General features: G+C 40.0%; 1 protein-coding gene across 1 annotated transcript; it reads left to right on the top strand.

The window, feature by feature from the left end:
- The first annotated feature begins 1,228 nt into the window (after positions 1 to 1,228).
- Positions 1,229 to 17,180, top strand: Akirin1 (akirin 1). Its single transcript, XM_076860690.1, has 5 exons — positions 1,229 to 1,565; positions 8,050 to 8,190; positions 12,244 to 12,378; positions 14,956 to 15,027; positions 15,647 to 17,180. The coding sequence occupies exons 1-5, from the start codon at positions 1,346 to 1,348 to the stop codon at positions 15,655 to 15,657; spliced, it is 579 nt and encodes a 192-aa protein (XP_076716805.1). The 5' UTR covers positions 1,229 to 1,345; the 3' UTR covers positions 15,658 to 17,180.
- Positions 17,181 to 17,910: the final 730 nt, after the last annotated feature.

Genomic DNA, 17,910 nt, shown 5'->3' with positions numbered 1-17,910 from the left:
AGGGGCTGGAGTTATGGCTCAGTGGTAGAGTGCTTGCCTAGCATGTGTGAGGCACTGGGTTCAAACCTCAGCACCACATAAAAATAAATAAACAAAATGTGCAACAACAACAACAACAACAAAAAACAAAATTAAAAAAAAAAAATCTGGAGAAACTGGAAGACTCACAGAAAAGGGACCAAAAATAAAAAAATAAAAAAAAAAATGTATGCCCACATTCTCCATTTCAAATGTTGGGCAAACTGATCTTGGCATATAGGCTATTAGAAAAGCGAGGTGTTGAAGACAGATCCCAGGAGGCATGGTCATTATTTAATATGTATGTATAGTAACAGAAAGGTTTTAAGCTTTTTGGGGATCACAAATCCTTCTGATGACCTGCCGAAAGCACTGCTCCCCAGGAAAATACAGTTCCTAAAAGCAGAACCTTGCTGTGTTCTATTCATTTTCCAGAGCCTTAGAGAATTCAGATAAACCTGACGAAGAACCTGCCTGAGTTGCCAAGTCAGAGGGGAGAGTGGTAAATCACCTATCAAGCCAATTTCCTAATGCCCTGATACCATAATTAGTTTAAGCCAGTGGATTGTTTTCTGTTTGTTTTTAATTGTGTGTGTGCGTGTGTGTGTGTGTGTGTGTGTGTGTGTGTGAGATAAATCTATTTGATGAGTTAAGGTATAGGTCATCTATCCCCAAAATTCATCCACAAACATACCTCTCCATAGTTTTGCCCATAATTTCATGGGTTCATGTACTTCCTAAAACCCATACTCAGATAATCGGTTATGTTTAAATGCAGATTCCACCGGACGCGGCGGAATGCCCTTGATGACCTTTTAGAATCGCCGCTCTTTCATCACGCGAACTAGAGGGGCCCAAGAGGTTACCGGGCTACGAGTCCCCAAGACCCTCACGGTTTCCCCAGGCCCTTCCAGCTCTCCCCTCCCCCAGGCCTGTGCCGCGCAGGTGCGAAAACCTCAGAGGCCACCCGGGCGCGACGGCCCGGGGGCAGGGGGATGGGACCCCGGGAGGGGCGGAGGCGGGGGTGGGGGCCTTCCCGGTGTTGCCTGGCGACTGCGCTCTCCACCCAGGCCGTTCCACTTCCTCGGCAGGGGCGCCGCGGGCCGCGCAGTCGGTGACCGACCTCCCGGAGCGGCCCTCTTCCGGCTTGCCCCCCTCCGCCGGGCGTTGGCGAGCTCCCGTGACGTCACAGGAGGCGGGGCCAGCACCGCTGCCGGGTGCTGGAGGCGCCATTGGACCCGGCTTGGCTTGCGAGCCCCGCTGAGGAGCCGGAGCTTGGGCCGCAGCAGCCGCCGCGTCCGCCCCTGGTCCCTGGCCCCTCAGCGGCATGGCGTGCGGGGCGACGCTGAAGCGGCCCATGGAGTTCGAGGCGGCGCTGCTAAGCCCCGGTTCCCCGAAGCGGCGGCGCTGCGCCCCTCTGCCCGGCCCCACTCCGGGCCTCAGGCCCCCGGACGCGGAGCCGCCGCCACCGCTTCAGACGCAGACCCCGCCGCCGACTCTCCAGCAGCCCGCCCCGCCCGGCAGCGAGCGGCGCCTTCCAACTCCGGGTAACCTGCGCTGCTGCGGGCTTGGCAGGAAGCCAGGCCCAGGCATTGGGGGCTGGGGTGTGGGAAGGGGTCTTGAACGCCGGGCGAATTATACCACGGACCCCTTCTTTGCCTTAAGAAAAGGGAACTGGGGTGCTGCTGGGCCTGGCTGCTTCCGGGGATGGGAGACATCCGGGAAGGGTAGTGGCCCCTCGGTGTCGGTTTTCGGTTTTCCTGAAGCTGGAGAACCTAGAGGAGTGGGCACCAAAAGGAAGATGGGAATACCCAGGCCGCTGAGCCCTCCCCGTCCCTGAAACCCCTCTTGTCTAGGCTGCACCCTGCCGCCCTGCAGATCCAGTGGGCCATGGGAAATTGGATTCTGCTCACGAACCCGGCCTTGAGGGTGGCGGGTGGGGGCGGGTTACTCGGAAGGGGCGTTGAGTATGTGCAGCTCAGCACCGAAATGTAGATTATAGGAAGACCTGATTTCCAGACGTCTTTAGGGACCAGAAGCCGTCTCAGGAGTCTTGGAATCCGATTTCAATCTATTTCTAAAAGGGACTGGCCAAGTTTTATTCTATGGTTATTGTCTTGTACCGAATATAGCTCGAAATCAGTAGGTCATTGGCCAGAATTTGAGGCTCTTTCAACATACTGAGGTTCTTGTAGCAGGAATTCAACTATCTAATGCAGAGACTCTCCTTCAATAAGGCATTCCACTTTGGCCAAGGAAAGGGCTGGTGTGACAGTAAAGATACATATCATATTGCATTACTAGAGGGGAAAGTGCATCGACATTAATATTCAGCACTTTCAAAGAACGTCCAGAAATGAGGGATTCCTAAAGTGGATTTTTGGAAGTTATTTCTTTGTGCGTTTTTCTGTTCATCAAGCTTAAAGCAATCACCTTTAAACCATTCTTTCCTTACCTTTTTTCAATTACCAGTGCCTTTAGATTTCGTTTCCTCCTTCCTCTACATATCTATAATGTAGATTTAGACCCTCGTTCCCACACCAAGATTGCTGCAGCCAGCAGAGTTCTCGGATTTTTTTCTTCTTCTTCTTCTTCCCCATTCTGAGAATGGAACCCAGGGTCTCCAGTACCGCTGGACAAGTGCTGTAACACCGAGATACCTACCTAGCCCTCGCCCGGACTTTAGATCCTTACTGTGTTCACTTCTTTTTTAAACCTTGAAAATCGAAGGATTTATCAACTATAACCATATCTTATCTAGTCAGTTTTGATGTTTTGTTTGGTTGGTTTTTGGTTTGGTACTAGGGATCGAACGACTGAGCTATGTCCCGAACAGTTTATTTTTTATTTTGACATGAGGTCTCACTTAGTTGCTGAGGCTAGCCTGGAACTTGTGATCCTCCTGCCACAGCCTCCCAAGTTAATGCGATTACAGGCGTGACCTGGTCACGTTTTTTTAAACATTTTCTTAAAACTCCGCCTCTACTCTTTCCCCCAGATCCATGTTGCTGTGCCTGTATCATTGTTGTTTCTCCCGTGTTTGCTGATTCCACTGCGTAATTTCTTCAAGTGGCCTATCCATTACCCAATCTGCCCCATAAGTATCTCTCTTCTACTTTAAATTCCCTGATCATTTAATGTTGAATAGCTTTATGCACAGAATGAAATCATATTTGGAAAAGTTTTTTGTTTTTTTATTTTTTTAAGGACAAAAGCAGAGGGCAGAAATGGTGTAGTCCCAGCTACTGGAAAGGCTGAGACAGGAGAATCACATGAGGCCCAAAGAATCACTTGAGGCCCAAAGTTCCACTGGATTTGTGATGTGTGTGTGTGTGTGTGTGTTTTCCCCTTCCTTCCAATGATCTTAGATACCCAAGGATTGTCTTATCTTTTGAGGTCTCACTTCTACAAAATGGAATTAATACTTGCTCCATTTATCATTTGTTGAGGACCTACATAGATGGCTGCAAAAAGTATTTTTGAAAACTATAGTAGTAGGCTTTATGTAATTATTAAGTACTACCCTGTAGACTAATAGTGTTGTTCATATTACAATAAATGCTGAATAAATGATTGTTGAATGCATTTGGGAGCCTGAATATGGAAGTGTAATAATGAGAACTTTTGTTATTTTTTCTTTCTCTGTGTGTGCTGGGTATTGTACCTAGGGCCCCACACCCACCCAAGGGCTGCTGTTTTTTAAATCTTAAAAACCTAGCCTTTGGAAAGATTGTGCCGCCCCCCCCCCCCAAAAAAAAAATTATGCAAACCAGTTTCTTGGTCATTTATGTTACATTTTATTTAAAATGAAATATTTATTTTTAAAGATCAGTTGTTTCTTGGCGGGAAGGGTAATGGGGATTGAGCCCAAGGCATACTTAGCTGTGCTCTAGCACCACCACTGCAGTACATCCTCAGCTCCTTCTCTTTTGTGTGATGGCTGGGGATCAAACCCAGGACCTCACTCTTGCTAGGCAAGCACCCTATCATTGAGCTATACCTCCAGCCCCATGTTTCTTTCTTTCTTTCTTTTTTAAGAAAACTAAACTTTTTTATATATCTTTATTTTGTTTATTTATTTTTATGTGGTGCTGAGGATCGAACCCAGGGTCTTACATGTGCGAGGTGAGCGCTCTACTGCTGGGCCACAACCTCAGCCTCCCCATGTTTCTTAATGCTTATTTGGTTCTATCAGGAGAGATATAGAAAGTATTAATGATTCATAATTTGATGCTTTGGTTTAAGTGAAAGGTGCCTTGTGGATTAAAAAGGAAGAATGGGGAAGGGGATGTTAGTTGTTATACTAACAGAGTCAAGTAAGAAGCTAATGGAAAGTAAGTGTAATAATCAGTGACTTTATTTTATAATATCCCAGTTATCTCAAAGGTTGTAAACTTATGTCATGAATGGTCAAGAAACTTTTTTACTTGACATTAAAAAAAAAAAGATATGTATAATAGAGCACTTTCTGTAGAAAGACCTAGAATTAAGCCTTTTATTGCTTAAATTTTTAATAGTAAATGCCAGGCATGAAAGGGGATTGTTGACCTCAGGGAGATGTTTATAAATATGGAGTGAGTCTATATGCAAAGCTTTTTTTTTTTTTTTTTTAAAGTACTGAGGATTAAATCTAAAGATGCTTTACCACTGTGTTACATCCCCAGACTTTTTACTTCTTATTTTGGAACAGTATTTCACTAAATCTCTTGAGATTGGCCTCGAACTTGCAGTCCTCTTGCTTCAGCTTCCTGTGTTGCTAGGATTATAGTATTTTTTTAAAATATTTTTAGTTGTAGATGGACACAATACCTTTATTTTATTTATTTTATTTTTTATATGGTGCTAGGTATTGAACCCAGGGCCTCACACATCCTAGGCAAGTGCTCTACCACTGAGCTACAACCCCAGCCCTAGGATTATAGTCTTGCACCACCACTCCTGGCAGGAAGCAACTAATGGATCATGACTTGTGAGTTGGAGAATACATTCTGACTTGAGATAGCATTTTAGTTGGCTGGGTCTTCAGTGGAGGAATGGCACACCGTCCCTTGTCAAGCAAATGGAAACTGCTAGAGCAAGGGTCCCAAACTCTACAGGAACTGAAGAACTAATAGTTTCGTTCAACTAGCTTATAGTGGGAAAGGGACCTGGGAAAATAAATTGGGGCTGGGTTTTGGAAGATATATTCAAGAGTTTGAATTTTGGTCTAACAACTAGGAACCATGGTACAGTTTTTTAGTCTGATAGAACCTGGAAGAACTACTTCAAATAATGAGAAACAAGGATTAAAATTAGCATCCACTGGGCTGGGGACATAGCTCAGTTGGTAGAGTACTTGCCTGGCATGCATAAGACCCTGGGTTCAATCGCCAGCACTACAACCACAACAACAACAAAAATAACATCCACTGTTAAGGACTTTTGCATTTTTCTTTTTAAAAAATTACTGTTTTCTGTTCTATGTTCTTCAGAAAAAAAAATCGCACCTACTTGCTTATATTTCTCCTTTGGATGTTCATATTCTTAGACTTAGTAGTCTTTCTAATTATTGTATCTTTCCATTTGTACACTTTACCATACAGGAGGCTGTTAAAGAGGTTTGTTTATCAAAGAACTTCTGTTCTCTTGAGCATTGTCCTCATACTTGTCCTTTCTTGTTTCAAGTCATTACAGTTTCTTACATCCTTGTATTGAATCTGGCAAGTATGTGCTTGAGGATAGTACATTTTAAAAATGAAGTGAAGACTTTGTAAATTCAAGGATCTAAAATAGGAACTTCATAGCACTCTTAAAGGAAAGCATTGTTTATCCTATATTGTTCCAGAATTTAGATGGAGAGTTAAGGAGTTTACCTATGTGTGGAGCTATTTTGAGTTCATACCATTTGTTAGACAGTACCATAATTTATTATAGCATTATGAATTACTCTTTGATTTTTGATTCACATAGGCATTTGACATTTATACTAAAGATCTTGAATGACTTCCCAAGATATAGTCACATGGTTATTAAGTAAAGAGCATTAACATCTCCCACCATTAAAAAATAGGTTATAGCAGCATATACACAAGAATAATTTGAATTGAGACAAGGATGATATAGTTTTCTGGGGTTTTATGTTTTGTGGGGGTGTTTTTTTTTTTTCACCTTTTTTGTTTGTTTTCACCCTTTTTTTTTTTGTGCGGGGGGGGGGGGGCGGCAGTGTTGGAGGTTGGCCCTGATCCACTCTACCACTGAGCTTCATCCCCAGCCCTATTTATTTGTTTGCATATTTAACTATCTACCTACCTACCTATCTTCAAGACAGCATCTTACTATGTTGCCAAGACTGTGTGCAAATTTGGAATCCTACCTCAGCCTCCTGAGTACTTGGGGTTACAGGTGTGGACCACGATGCCCCAGCTTTTTGTTGTTGTTTTTTTATTAGGGAGGCTTTATAATGTCTGGCAGGTGAATGGAGTATTACACTCCAAAAATGAAAAACTTGAAAACCACATCCTTCCAGATTCTTTTTTGTCTCTAGGAGTATACTTCAAGGTAATTTTTGGTGTTTCCTGGACTCCCTTTAATAGCCTTAGCAAATTTGGTTTGTGATTTTCTTGACTCAGAATAGCAATCTTTTTTTTTTTCCCTACACCTCTGCCCCTTCCTTCTTACTCCCTCCCCTTTGTCCTAGCTAAAGTTTCTTCCCATGCTCCCTGCCACCCAGTCCCCATTATTGATCAGCATCCTCATATCAGAGAAAACATTTGGTATTTGTTTTTTGTTGTTGTTTGTTTTTTGGGGGGATTGGCTTACTTCACTTAGCATAATATTCTCCAACTCTATCCATTTACCTGCAAATGCCATGATTTTATTCTCTTTTAATGCTGACTAATATTCCATTATGTGTATATAACATAGTTTCTTTATCCATTCATCTATTGAAGGCCATCTGGGTAGGTTCCACAATTTAGCTTTTGTGAATTGTGCTGCTGTAAACATTGATGTGGCTGCGTCACTATAGCATGCTGTTTTTAAGTGCTGTGGGATAGCTAGGTCAAATGGTGGTTCCATTCCAAGTTTTCCAAGGAATCTTCATACTGTTTTCCAGATTGGTTGCACCAATTTGTATTCCCATCAGCAATGTATGTATGAATGTGCCTTTTCCTCTACATTCTTGTATTCTTAATAGCTGCCATTCTGCAGAATAGCAATCTGAATCCTACCAAGTGTTGTCTCTTGTAGGATCAGAAAATTCTTGTCTTAGCTCTATGACTGTAAGCAATAAATCTTAGCTTCTCCCCTAATCAGTGTCCAGGCTGTGAAAATAGTTTTTGTTGTTTTCCTCAAAGATCTTTGAGTCTCACATGCGACAAAAGCTTCATTGTTAGAAGGTGTTGGGTGATAAGAGACTCACCTCTTAATACTATTGTCTCTGAAAATGTAAAAAGATAAAGATAAAAAATAACTTCTGCTGGGTACATTAGTGCAAATCTATAATCCCAGCGACTCAGGAGTTTGAGTAAGGATCACAAGTCAGTAGCCAGCCTGGGCAACATAGTGAAACCCTGTCTCAAAATTTAAGGGGGGGAGGGAAAGGTTAGAGATTTAGCTTGGTGGTAGAGCACCCCCAGATTCAATCCCTAGTACCACTAAAATAAAACAAAAATAATTCCTGTTAGACAAAGAGGGGTTTCTTTTACTATAAATTGTACTTATTATCTAGCAAACAGCAGTTCTGATCTTCATTGCTATGAGAAAACAAGTGTGGGGAACTGTTTGGGTGGCTTATGCCAAAATAGCTCCTGTTCTACTCATTGTTGAAATAGCAATAACAGCACACTATCTGGGGCTATGGAAGGAGTGTTTGATATAGTATCAGTGTTCATTTTTTAATATAAATACCATGGTGGGAAGGCAGGAGATTTGAGAACTGCATGCTAAAAGGAATATTTAATTTAAAGTCTAGTCGAAAGACCTGTCCTCCACCTTCTGAAGAAAGTTGGAAAAAATGACAAAGTGAATGCTTGTTTGTTTCTTTTTTGTTAGAGCAAATTTTTCAGAACATAAAGCAAGAATATAGTCGTTATCAGAGGTGGAGACATTTAGAAGTTGTTCTTAATCAGAGTGAAGCTTGTACTTCAGAAAGCCAGCCTCACTCCTCAGCACTCACAGCACCTAGTTCTCCAGGTAAGCATGTTTTCATGGGCAAAATGGATATTTAAGAGTTTATAAATGGTATTTATAATGGTGGCTTCCCAATCCAGAATTGATCTTTTCTAAAGTAATTAAATTAGTAAAGTAGTTGCATAAAGTGGTTACTGCTTAATACTTTTAAAACCATAGTCACAAAATTGGATTAATTTGTTTGGTGGTCTTCCACCCAGTACAAGAGCATGTTCCTCTATAACTGCAGTGTGTCTTTTGGCCATAGGAGAGCTATTTAATCTTAACTTTAAATAAGTTAAATAAAATTTAAGTTCTTAAATTTATTTAAGTAAATAAATCTTAAGTTCACAAATAATCTGCTATTAATATCTGCAGTGCTGGGGATCAAACCTAGGGCTTCATGGTATGCTAAGAGTTCAGTTTCTCAGACAGATGTAATGATCATATTTCAAGGGCACACAGTAGCCATATGTGGCAGTTGTATTGGGCAGCAAACAAGAGAACATTTCTGCTTCTTAGAATGCTCTGTTGAACAGTACTGCTATATAACATCATTTACAGATGGCCAGTGAAACTCAAAAGTAGGATCTCAGGCCTGGTATGGTGGTGTTACCTGTAATCCCAGTGGCTCAGGAGGCTGAGGCCGAAGGATCATGAGTTCAAAGCCAGCCTCAGCAATTTGGTGAGGTCCTAAGCAACAAGACCCCATCTCTAAATAACATATAAAGAAAGGGCTGGGGGTGTGGCTCAGTGGTTAAATGCCTCTGGGTTCAATCCCCATACCAAAAAAAACAAGCATAGAATCTCAGTGTTTGAGGGAATCTTCTTGGTCACTTTGTGAACCAGCCTTTCCTGCCATTTCCTCCAAATAGTCAGCAGACCTGTGTTTGAACATCTGCAGTGGTGGTGGGCTGTCTCCTTTAATAGTTGAGGAGTTTGTTTCCTCACAAACTTTGACAGTTCTAAAGGTTAAAAAATTACCTTAAATTAAGTGCATGTTACATATGTGCAATCCCAGCAATTTGAGAGGCTGAGGCAGGAGGATCAAAAATTTGAGGCCAGCTCAGCAACTTTATAAGACCCCATCTCAAAAAAAAAAATTTTTTTTTAAGGGCTAGGTATGTAGCTCAGTGGTAGAAGTGCTCCTGGGTTTAATCCCCGGTACCAAATAAACAAATAAAAACAAGTTGCCTTGATTAAGAATTATCTTCTTATAGAAGTTGTTGTTTGCCAGGAAGTAAAAGGTCAGGGGAGAATGGAGAGAAGCTGCTTAACAGGTAAGGAATTTTTACCTTTTGGAGTGATGGAAATGTTTTAGAACTAGGAAGAAATGGTTGTTTAACAACATTGTGAACAATTCAGTTGCAACTAAATGCAACTGAATTGTTCACTTTAAAATGGTTCATTCTCTGTTATGTGAACTTCAGCTTTAATATATTGCTATTACTTTTTAAAAATTTTTATTCATTTTAGTTGTTGATGGGCCTTTATTTTTTATTTTTATGCTATGCTGAGAATTAAACCCAGTGTCTCATATATTCGAGGCAAGTGCTTTACCACTGAGTCACAAATGCAGCCCTATATTGCTATTAATATTTGCAGTGCTGGGGATCAAACCTAGGGCTTGATGGTATGCTAAGCAGGTGCTCAACCACTGCCAGTCGGGTTTTTTTTTTTTTTTGGCCCCTTGGTACTGGGATCGAACCCAGAGACACTTTATTTATTTATTTATTTATTTATTTATTTATTTATTTATTTATTTATTTATTTAAATATTTCTTTTAGTTGTCAGTGGACTTTTGTTTATTTGTATGTGGTGCTGAGAATCGAACCCTGTGCCTCACACATGCTAGGCAAGCGCTCTACCACTGAGCCACAACCCCAGCCCCTCCAGAGGCACTTTACCACAATATACCCAGCCATTTTTTATTTTGAGCCTGAGTCTCCCTGAGTCTCCCTGAGTTGCTTGGGGCCTCAGCCTCTCAAGTCACTGAGATTACAGGCGTGAGCCACCATGCCTGACAAGTTATTTTTTTTTAAAGTTGTCTTCTTATAATCCAAATATTTTAGCTCTGGAACAGTAAGTACCTTTCTAATTGTCTTTGCATGTACTTAAATGATGGAGCTTTCAAAGTCTCCCCTAATAATTTTTTTTTTAGATTTTAGTAATATAATTTAAAAGTACTAGAATATGTTATGGGTAGAGAAATTATTACAAATGATATTTGTAAACTTTGTGGACCAGCAGGCAAGTCTGGATCACAAAGTGACCAAGGAAGATGTTTCAGTCATGTTTCATTTCATTTGTAGGGCAAAATATATGCTCTTTAGTTTAAGCAAAAATGATTTATTTCTGGGTATTAAATGGCTTAAACCATTTGTTTTTCTGTGTTAAATGACTTAAAGACTAATGGGCGTGTGACTCAAGTGGTAGAACACTTGCCTAGCATGCATGAGGCACTGGGTTCAATCCCTGGCACCACATAAAATATTTTCAAATAGAATAAAGTTATTGAGTCCATCTACAAATAAAAAAAATATTTAAAAAACAAATAGGGATGAAGAAACAGATCCTAGGGTGATCTCTGAAAAACACTTCAAAACTGGATCATCACTGAGGCTGTTGCTTTATTTTGATCAGGAAATCACCTTTGGGATCTATTGCTCCAGTTGCCAACTCCAGAACCAGGCTGCTTATCCTTTAGCCTCAACATTGAAATAGGTTCCTGGTTTAAGCTTATCCACCCACTTACTTCAGTAATGAATTTAGATCTTTTGTGAGTGAATCTGATTAGTAAGACCACGACATCTGAAATCTTAAGCTACCAAGGTTTTGAATTTCACAGTCTGCTGGCAAAGAGACAGAAGGGACGCTAGAAGGAGGGTTATAATAGGTATTAATAAACATTTAAGCAGGGGTATTCTTAATGATGTTTACCATGGAAGTTCTCATTCTCATGATAGATTTCCATATGTGTGTGGGTTTTTTTTGTTTGTTTGTTTGTTTGTTTGTTTTTAATGTTCTGCAGTGCTGGGGATTGAATGCAGGCCCTTGCACATATTAGGCAAGTGTTGTACCATTCAGCTACAGCCCCAGTCTTTCTTCCTTTTTTTTTTTTTTTTTAATTTTAATTTTAATTTGAGACAGTGTCATCAAGTTGTCTGAGCTGGTCTTGAACTTGTGATCCTCCTGCCTTAGGCCTCCCAAGTAGCTGGAATTATAGGCGAGCACCACCAGCTTGTTTCCTTTAGTTTTAATTTAGAAAGGAATTCTTTGTGAATATGTTTGAGCTTGTTAACATGATTCCGTGACCTTAAAGGTTAATGCCTTTGCTAAGTTTTTTTTTTTAATATTGGGCAAGTCCTTTGGTTTCCTGAGCTTCTAATTACCCATATCAACCAGAATCACCAGTGGGGCTTAAGAATAAAAGCTGCCCAAGCCCTGCCACAGAATTAAATCAGAATTTAATTTAAATCTTTTCTAGTTAATTTTACAGATCTTTTACCTACTTCATTAAACATAGGTCTAGATGATCTCCAAAGATCAAGTAGCTCTCATGTTCTGAATCTATTTTCCCTAATCTGAACTCGAGATTTTATACCCTTTAAACTTTTTGTTCTTGTCCTTATGAAATGAGCATTGAATATGAATAGATTCTTATGGCATTATAACTTTTTCTTACATCTGAATACATGTTGTTCTTCCTATCTCAGTTTACCTTTGGCTTTGCTTTATGAAATAAAGGTAGAAGCCAAATTTTATGAAAATACTCATGTAACATAAAAATATAATTTTTTTCTTTTTTTGGTGGTTGTGGTGCTGCTGGGACGCTCTACTGCTGAGCTATATTCCCTGCCCTTATTTTTTATTTTGAGTTAGTCTCACTAAGTCGCCCATGCTGGCCTCTAAATTTGGGATTCTTCTGCCTCAGCCTCCTGAGTAGCTGGGATTACAGGTGTGTGCCACCATGCCCCGTTTTAGTTTTTATAATCTTGAGGATGTTTATATAAATTGTTAATTACAAACCTTAGAACCTTAATGTATTATATAAACTATATTTATCTTTTGGTCAGGTTCCTCCTGGATGAAGAAGGACCAGCCCACCTTTACCCTTCGACAAGTTGGAATAATATGTGAGAGGCTTTTAAAAGACTATGAAGATAAAATTCGGGAGGAGTATGAGCAAATCCTCAACACCAAACTAGCAGGTAGGCCCAGGCAATAATTATGCTATCATTGTTAAATAGGATTCAGTAAGAATTAACCCTCTGCTAAGTAACTTTAAAAAGAATAGTGCTTCATGCAAAAAAGATCATTGATTTGATCTATCATGTTGGTTAATCAGTGGTGGGATATAGTACTAACTTCCCACTAGGTGTTTGGGAGGAGTACAGTATTGTTAATTGTGAATATGGGAAATTAGGCATCTTGTGATTTGAGAGGTATAATAGAATATACAGTCTTATGTGAAAGGAAGGAATCTGAATCAGGAATAGAGGGCTGGGGATATAGCTTAGTGGTAGAGCACTTGCCTAGCATGCCTTGGGTTCAGTCAGTTCCTAACACGCAATTTTGGGGGGATGGGGGTCAGGATCCTCTGAATCCAGAATAGAAAGTAGTGCCTGATTAGTGAAAAAAGGACAGGGTTAGAAATGAGTGCAGTGATGCACACTTATAATTTTGCTTTTGTGAAGCTGAGACAGGAGGATCACAAGGTCAGTCCATTCTGGGCAACTTAGACCCTGTTGGAAAATAAAAGTTTAAAAAAAAGGACCAGGGCTGTAGCTTAGTGGTGGAGCACTTGCCTAGTATTCACAAGGCCCTGGGTTATATCCCTTGGTACTGGGGTGGGGTGGAAGAGCACGATCTATGTTGGGATCAGAGTGTTTTTAGGTTACGACTTTCTGTAACAATATCATTTTTTAATCTGGTGACCTACACAGCATGGTTCATTAGAATTTTAATTGGTCTGGGGCTGGGGCTGTAGCTTGGTGGTAGAGCGCTCAGCTCACACATGTGAGACATTGAGTTCGATCCTCAGCACCACATAAAAATAAATAAAGATATTGTGTCCAACTACAACTAAAAAAAAAATTTAAAAAGATATTAATCGGTCTGATTTATTTGTGTGTGTGTGTATATATATACACACACACACAAACACACGTGTATATATTAATGTACATGTATATATATTTAGCAGTACTGGGAGATTGAACTCAGGGTGCTTTACCATTAAGTTATATCCTCAGCCCTCCCTATTATTATTATTATTATTATTTAATATTTATTTTTTAGTTGTAATTGAACACAATACCTTTATTTTTTTTTTTTTTTAATGTGGTGCTGAGGATCGAACCCAGGGCTTCGTGCTTGCTAGGCGAGCATGCTACCACTGAGCCACAACACCAGCCCCTCCTATTTTTTTTTTTTTTTTTTCGCTACACATGACATTACAATGATCTTAATTCATACATTTGAATCAATTGGGGTATAATTTCTCATTTTTCTGATTGTACAGATTGCAGAATCACAGTGGTCATACAGTCACCTGTATACATACAGCAATTCCCCTCCTATTATTTTTTATTTTAAGACAGGACCTCACTAAGTCGCCCAGGCTGGCCTCTAAATTTGGGATCCTCCTGCCTCAGCCTCCTGAATTGCTGGGATTACTGATGTGCACACCATCGTATCCCGGTCTGCTTTAAATTGAGAATTGTTGTGTTAAACAAAGTTAAATAGGTTCTCTTATAGAACTTTGGATCCTTTAATATACTTTATATTTTAAGAAAATAACTCTATAGAGGATGGGAGTATAGCTTGATAATTGAGTGTGTGCTTAGTATGTACAAGGCCTTGGGTTCAGTTCCGGTATCAATTGACTCAAGTTACTTCCCTTTTCACAGATATCAAACTACTTCTACCTTTCTAATGATTTTCCCTTTAGAGAGTGGTATTTCTGCAGAATTATCTATAATTACATAGTATAGGGTTTTCTCTTAGGTTTCTGGCCATCCTGCCTCTTCCATTCATGTTTTTTTTTTTTCAATGTGTGTGTAAAATTTACGGCAAAAGAGGATTTCAAAACTTGGATTGGGCATGGTGGTGCATGTCTGTAATCTCAGTGGCTTGGGAGGCTGAGACAGGAGGATTTCGAATTCAAAACCAGCCTCAGCAATGGCAAGGCACTAAGCAACTCAGTGAGACCCTATCTCTAAATAAAATACAAAATAGGGCTGGGGATATGTCTCATCATCAGTGGTTGAATGCCCCCGAGTTCAATCCCTGGTACAGTGCCCACCTCACCCCACCCCTTAAAAAAAAAAAAGAACAAAAAAAAAAAAAAACACTTGATGTCCCAGAGGCTAGGAATGTGACTCAGTGGTAGAATGTTTACCTAGCATGCAGAAGACCCTGGGTTCAATCCCCAGTACCAAAAAACAAAACACTTCATGTCTCAAAAGGAGATTTGCTAAAACTTGCTGGCCTGTGGTAGTGAAGCACGTATTTCTTTCTTGGTCAGGGGTAGGTGATGAAGTTTATATAAGGGAAGAGGTTTTTTAGGAAAATATTACCATAGATGATCAGTGATAAGTCTAGGAGCTAGGAATTTGGATTTGAGATCAAAAAGGAAGAGATCTTAGAATGACCTTTATAAGGAGGCTTTGAGAAGGCAGAGAATTCAAACTGGGTAGATAGATATGATCTTGATACCTGATTCTTGAAAAATTGGGATTGGAGGCAGTTTCTGGGATAAGTACATGCTGTTTTTTCCCTCACAGAACAGTACGAATCTTTTGTGAAATTCACACATGATCAGATTATGCGGCGATATGGGACAAGACCAACAAGCTGTAAGTATGCCAAGTTTTTCTTTGGATTTCCCAAGTACCGAGAGCAAGATGTTGACACAGAATATCTTGTCCCTGAGAGCAAAAACCCTGTGAAGTAAGCTAAGAATACTTTGTGCCCAGCACTGGTTAAGCCCTTTAAATTTTCAGTGACTCTTAACATATTCCTCACAGTAACACCAAGAGGGGAGGAATCATTAGCCTCATTTATAGTAAGGATAGCACTTAAGAGAGCTTAAGTAATTTGCCTGAGCTCATGTAGCTATTGGTTCAGCCAGGATTAAAACCTACAGTATTCTGGCTGCAGCACCAATATTATTTTGTTTACCTATCTTTTCTCCAGAAAGGTGGTTCCAGTTGTTCATTCATGAAAGTTGTTTCCTTAAGCTAGCTAGCTTATACATGATCAGGAGATTTTTTTAACTACCAGTTACAGCATAAATTATAAATATATCTAATTGAACCTGAGCCAGGTTTCTTATATTCATAAAGTTTAGTACCTTTTACATTGTGACACATATGCTGTTAATAAATATTAGAAAAGCATGACAGTACATTATTATTATTTATTTTTTTTTTTTAGTATTCTTACCCTCTTTTGCTTTTTATTCCTAATTTGCAGATGTATCCTGAAGCTTTCTTGCATTATCTGGGTACCAGGTTTGACCTCAAGAGATGGCTGCTGTACACTTTTTGCAACTGGTTTGATATCACATTTCAGCTCCAAAACTTTGCATCCTGAGAACACTTAAACGTTTCTGCAGGTCCATTTTATACAACTTGAAAGACCTTAAAACTTTCTGGTTGCCACAAGCATATCTTTCTTTTCTGCTCATCCAATAAACAGCTGTGCCCTACTGTGATAGATTTTTCCAAACAAAAATACCTGGAGCAGCAGTTTAGCAAAATATGCCTTCAGTGGCACTCAACAAATGGAGTTTCCCCAAGCACAGTTCTGTAAGAAGTGTGTGTGAGAGTGTGTGTATGTGTGTGTATGTATATTTTAAGTTATTATTTGTATTGTGCAAATTTTTTTTTGATCTTGGGGATTCTGGCTGTGAATTTGATGCACGACAATTATGGTTAAAAACATTTGCTTGGTCTATAGAAGATCATTAATGTTTTGTGACCATATAAGTTGTAACAGTGGATTGTTTTATGTGTAGGTATTATTGTTAAATACAGGGACTGTTTCCAGGCACAGAATATGAATCATAAGTTAGGATGGACATTAGATGTGATTATGATGGTATAGCAAAGGTCTGCGGTCCTAGATCTACAAATGTGTGGTAAGAAGTTAGAACAAACTGGAGACAGGCCATTGACACATGGACTCTACCTAGTCGTGTTAGAAAAAAAAAAAATCTTTGACTCCAAGCCTTAAAATACCCCGTGGAGTCGCCGCTCACCTCATTCATACAATCAAAGAGCTCCCTGGACACTGAACCTCTAAAGGGAAACAGTCTCTCCTGGAGCAGAAGCATTGGGGTTTGCTCGGGAGCATAGTATAGGTGAGCAAGGGACTGGGCCAGGCCCCAGCAGCACTGCTACTTGGGAGGAACCACTTCACCTTTGTATTAGTTATTAAAAATACAATTCAGATTCTTTGGTCAGGTTCCCCCAAATTCTTCTGAGGTGTCCATGTTCAACTGCTTGAGCTTTGTTTTGGCAACCCCCTACCCGAAGTTGCTTATAGGCTGTTCTTCACCTTGTTTCCAAGGCTGCAGAGCAGAAAGTAGCCTCTGTTTTGAGGAGGTGGAGTTAAGTATACATTTATTTTTTACTGTGACTTGTTCAGGACCACATTTTACAAAATGCCTTGTTTCCTTTATTGTTTCTGGAAAGGAAAGTTCTATTAAAATTGTTTTAGTTTGAACATAGAATAGTTTTTTTAATTATGGCTTATTTTGAAAATTTTTGAGTTTAATTCAAATGTATGCCAATACCTTCCAAAGTAAGGTAATATTCAGAGACAGTTGTTCTGATCAGATGGCTTAGAGAAATTTCTGGAATATTCACATTCGAAGATTCCTTATTAATGAATGTCTGACTTAAATCTAACCAAAAACTGCAACATTATTCTTTGTACATTTTCATTATATAGTGTTAACAAGCTTAGTTGCAAATAAAATACTTAAGCTATTTGTTTACTTTGCCTTCTTCATACTGTGATAATGTTTATTATTTCAAATAACCTACATCGGCTGCTATACCCATTTACCCAGCTCATCAGTGCATTGAAGATTTATAGACTTTTTTTAAAACCCAGCATTAAGTTTTAAATAATTAAAGAATGATTTTTACTTCATACTTGGAGGGTAATTTGTTTCGTCCCCACCCCCACCCCCGCCGCCCAGAGTAGTTAGTTATCTGTTCTATAAGCAATAGCTATATAATGGGAGTGGCCCAGCAATGGAATAGCCACACCAAAACAAGAAAGGGGTGTTGGTGGGGGCCATCAAAAGTTGTGAAGGCTGCCAGGAGCAGTGGCACAAACCTGTAATCCCAGCTACTTGGGAGGCTGAAAAAAAGGATGGCAAATTTGAGGCCAGCTTGGCAACTTAGCAAGACTTCCTATCTCACATAAAAAATAAAAAGACGGGGGGCTGGTATATAGCTCAGTGAAAGAGCACCCCTGGGTTCAATCCCCAGTATCGGGCAAAAGAAAAAAATAGTGAAGGCTAGACTGGGAATGAGGAACATTGATTCACTGAAGACTAATTATAGATCAATGTGTGCTCCCTTTCTGTTGCAAGTGTCAATACCCATTCCTACTAAATGGCTTCTGGCTAAGAAGTAAAATAGGTTTCTATAAGGAAAATGACATTCCACTCTATCATGCCCCCCCTCATTGCCCCCTGTATTGGCTATTGTGTTACGAATAGG

This window comes from Callospermophilus lateralis, chromosome 7 (assembly GCF_048772815.1).
Source record: "Callospermophilus lateralis isolate mCalLat2 chromosome 7, mCalLat2.hap1, whole genome shotgun sequence".
NCBI classification, from domain to species: Eukaryota; Metazoa; Chordata; class Mammalia; order Rodentia; family Sciuridae; genus Callospermophilus; species Callospermophilus lateralis.
Note: the sequence above shows the minus strand (reverse complement) of the source record. Positions and strands in the feature narration are given on the sequence as shown.

What these genes read in the sequence shown, in the direction of transcription:
- Akirin1 (XM_076860690.1), top strand. Translation starts at nt 1,346, where the DNA reads ATGGCGTGCGGGGCGACGCTGAAGCGGCCCATGGAGTTCGAGGCGGCG. An exon ending in CACAGCACCTAGTTCTCCAG is followed by an intron (nt 8,191 to 12,243) that starts GTAAGCATGTTT and finishes TCTTTTGGTCAG; the next exon opens with GTTCCTCCTGGATGAAGAAG. An exon ending in CCTCAACACCAAACTAGCAG is followed by an intron (nt 12,379 to 14,955) that starts GTAGGCCCAGGC and finishes TTTCCCTCACAG; the next exon opens with AACAGTACGAATCTTTTGTG.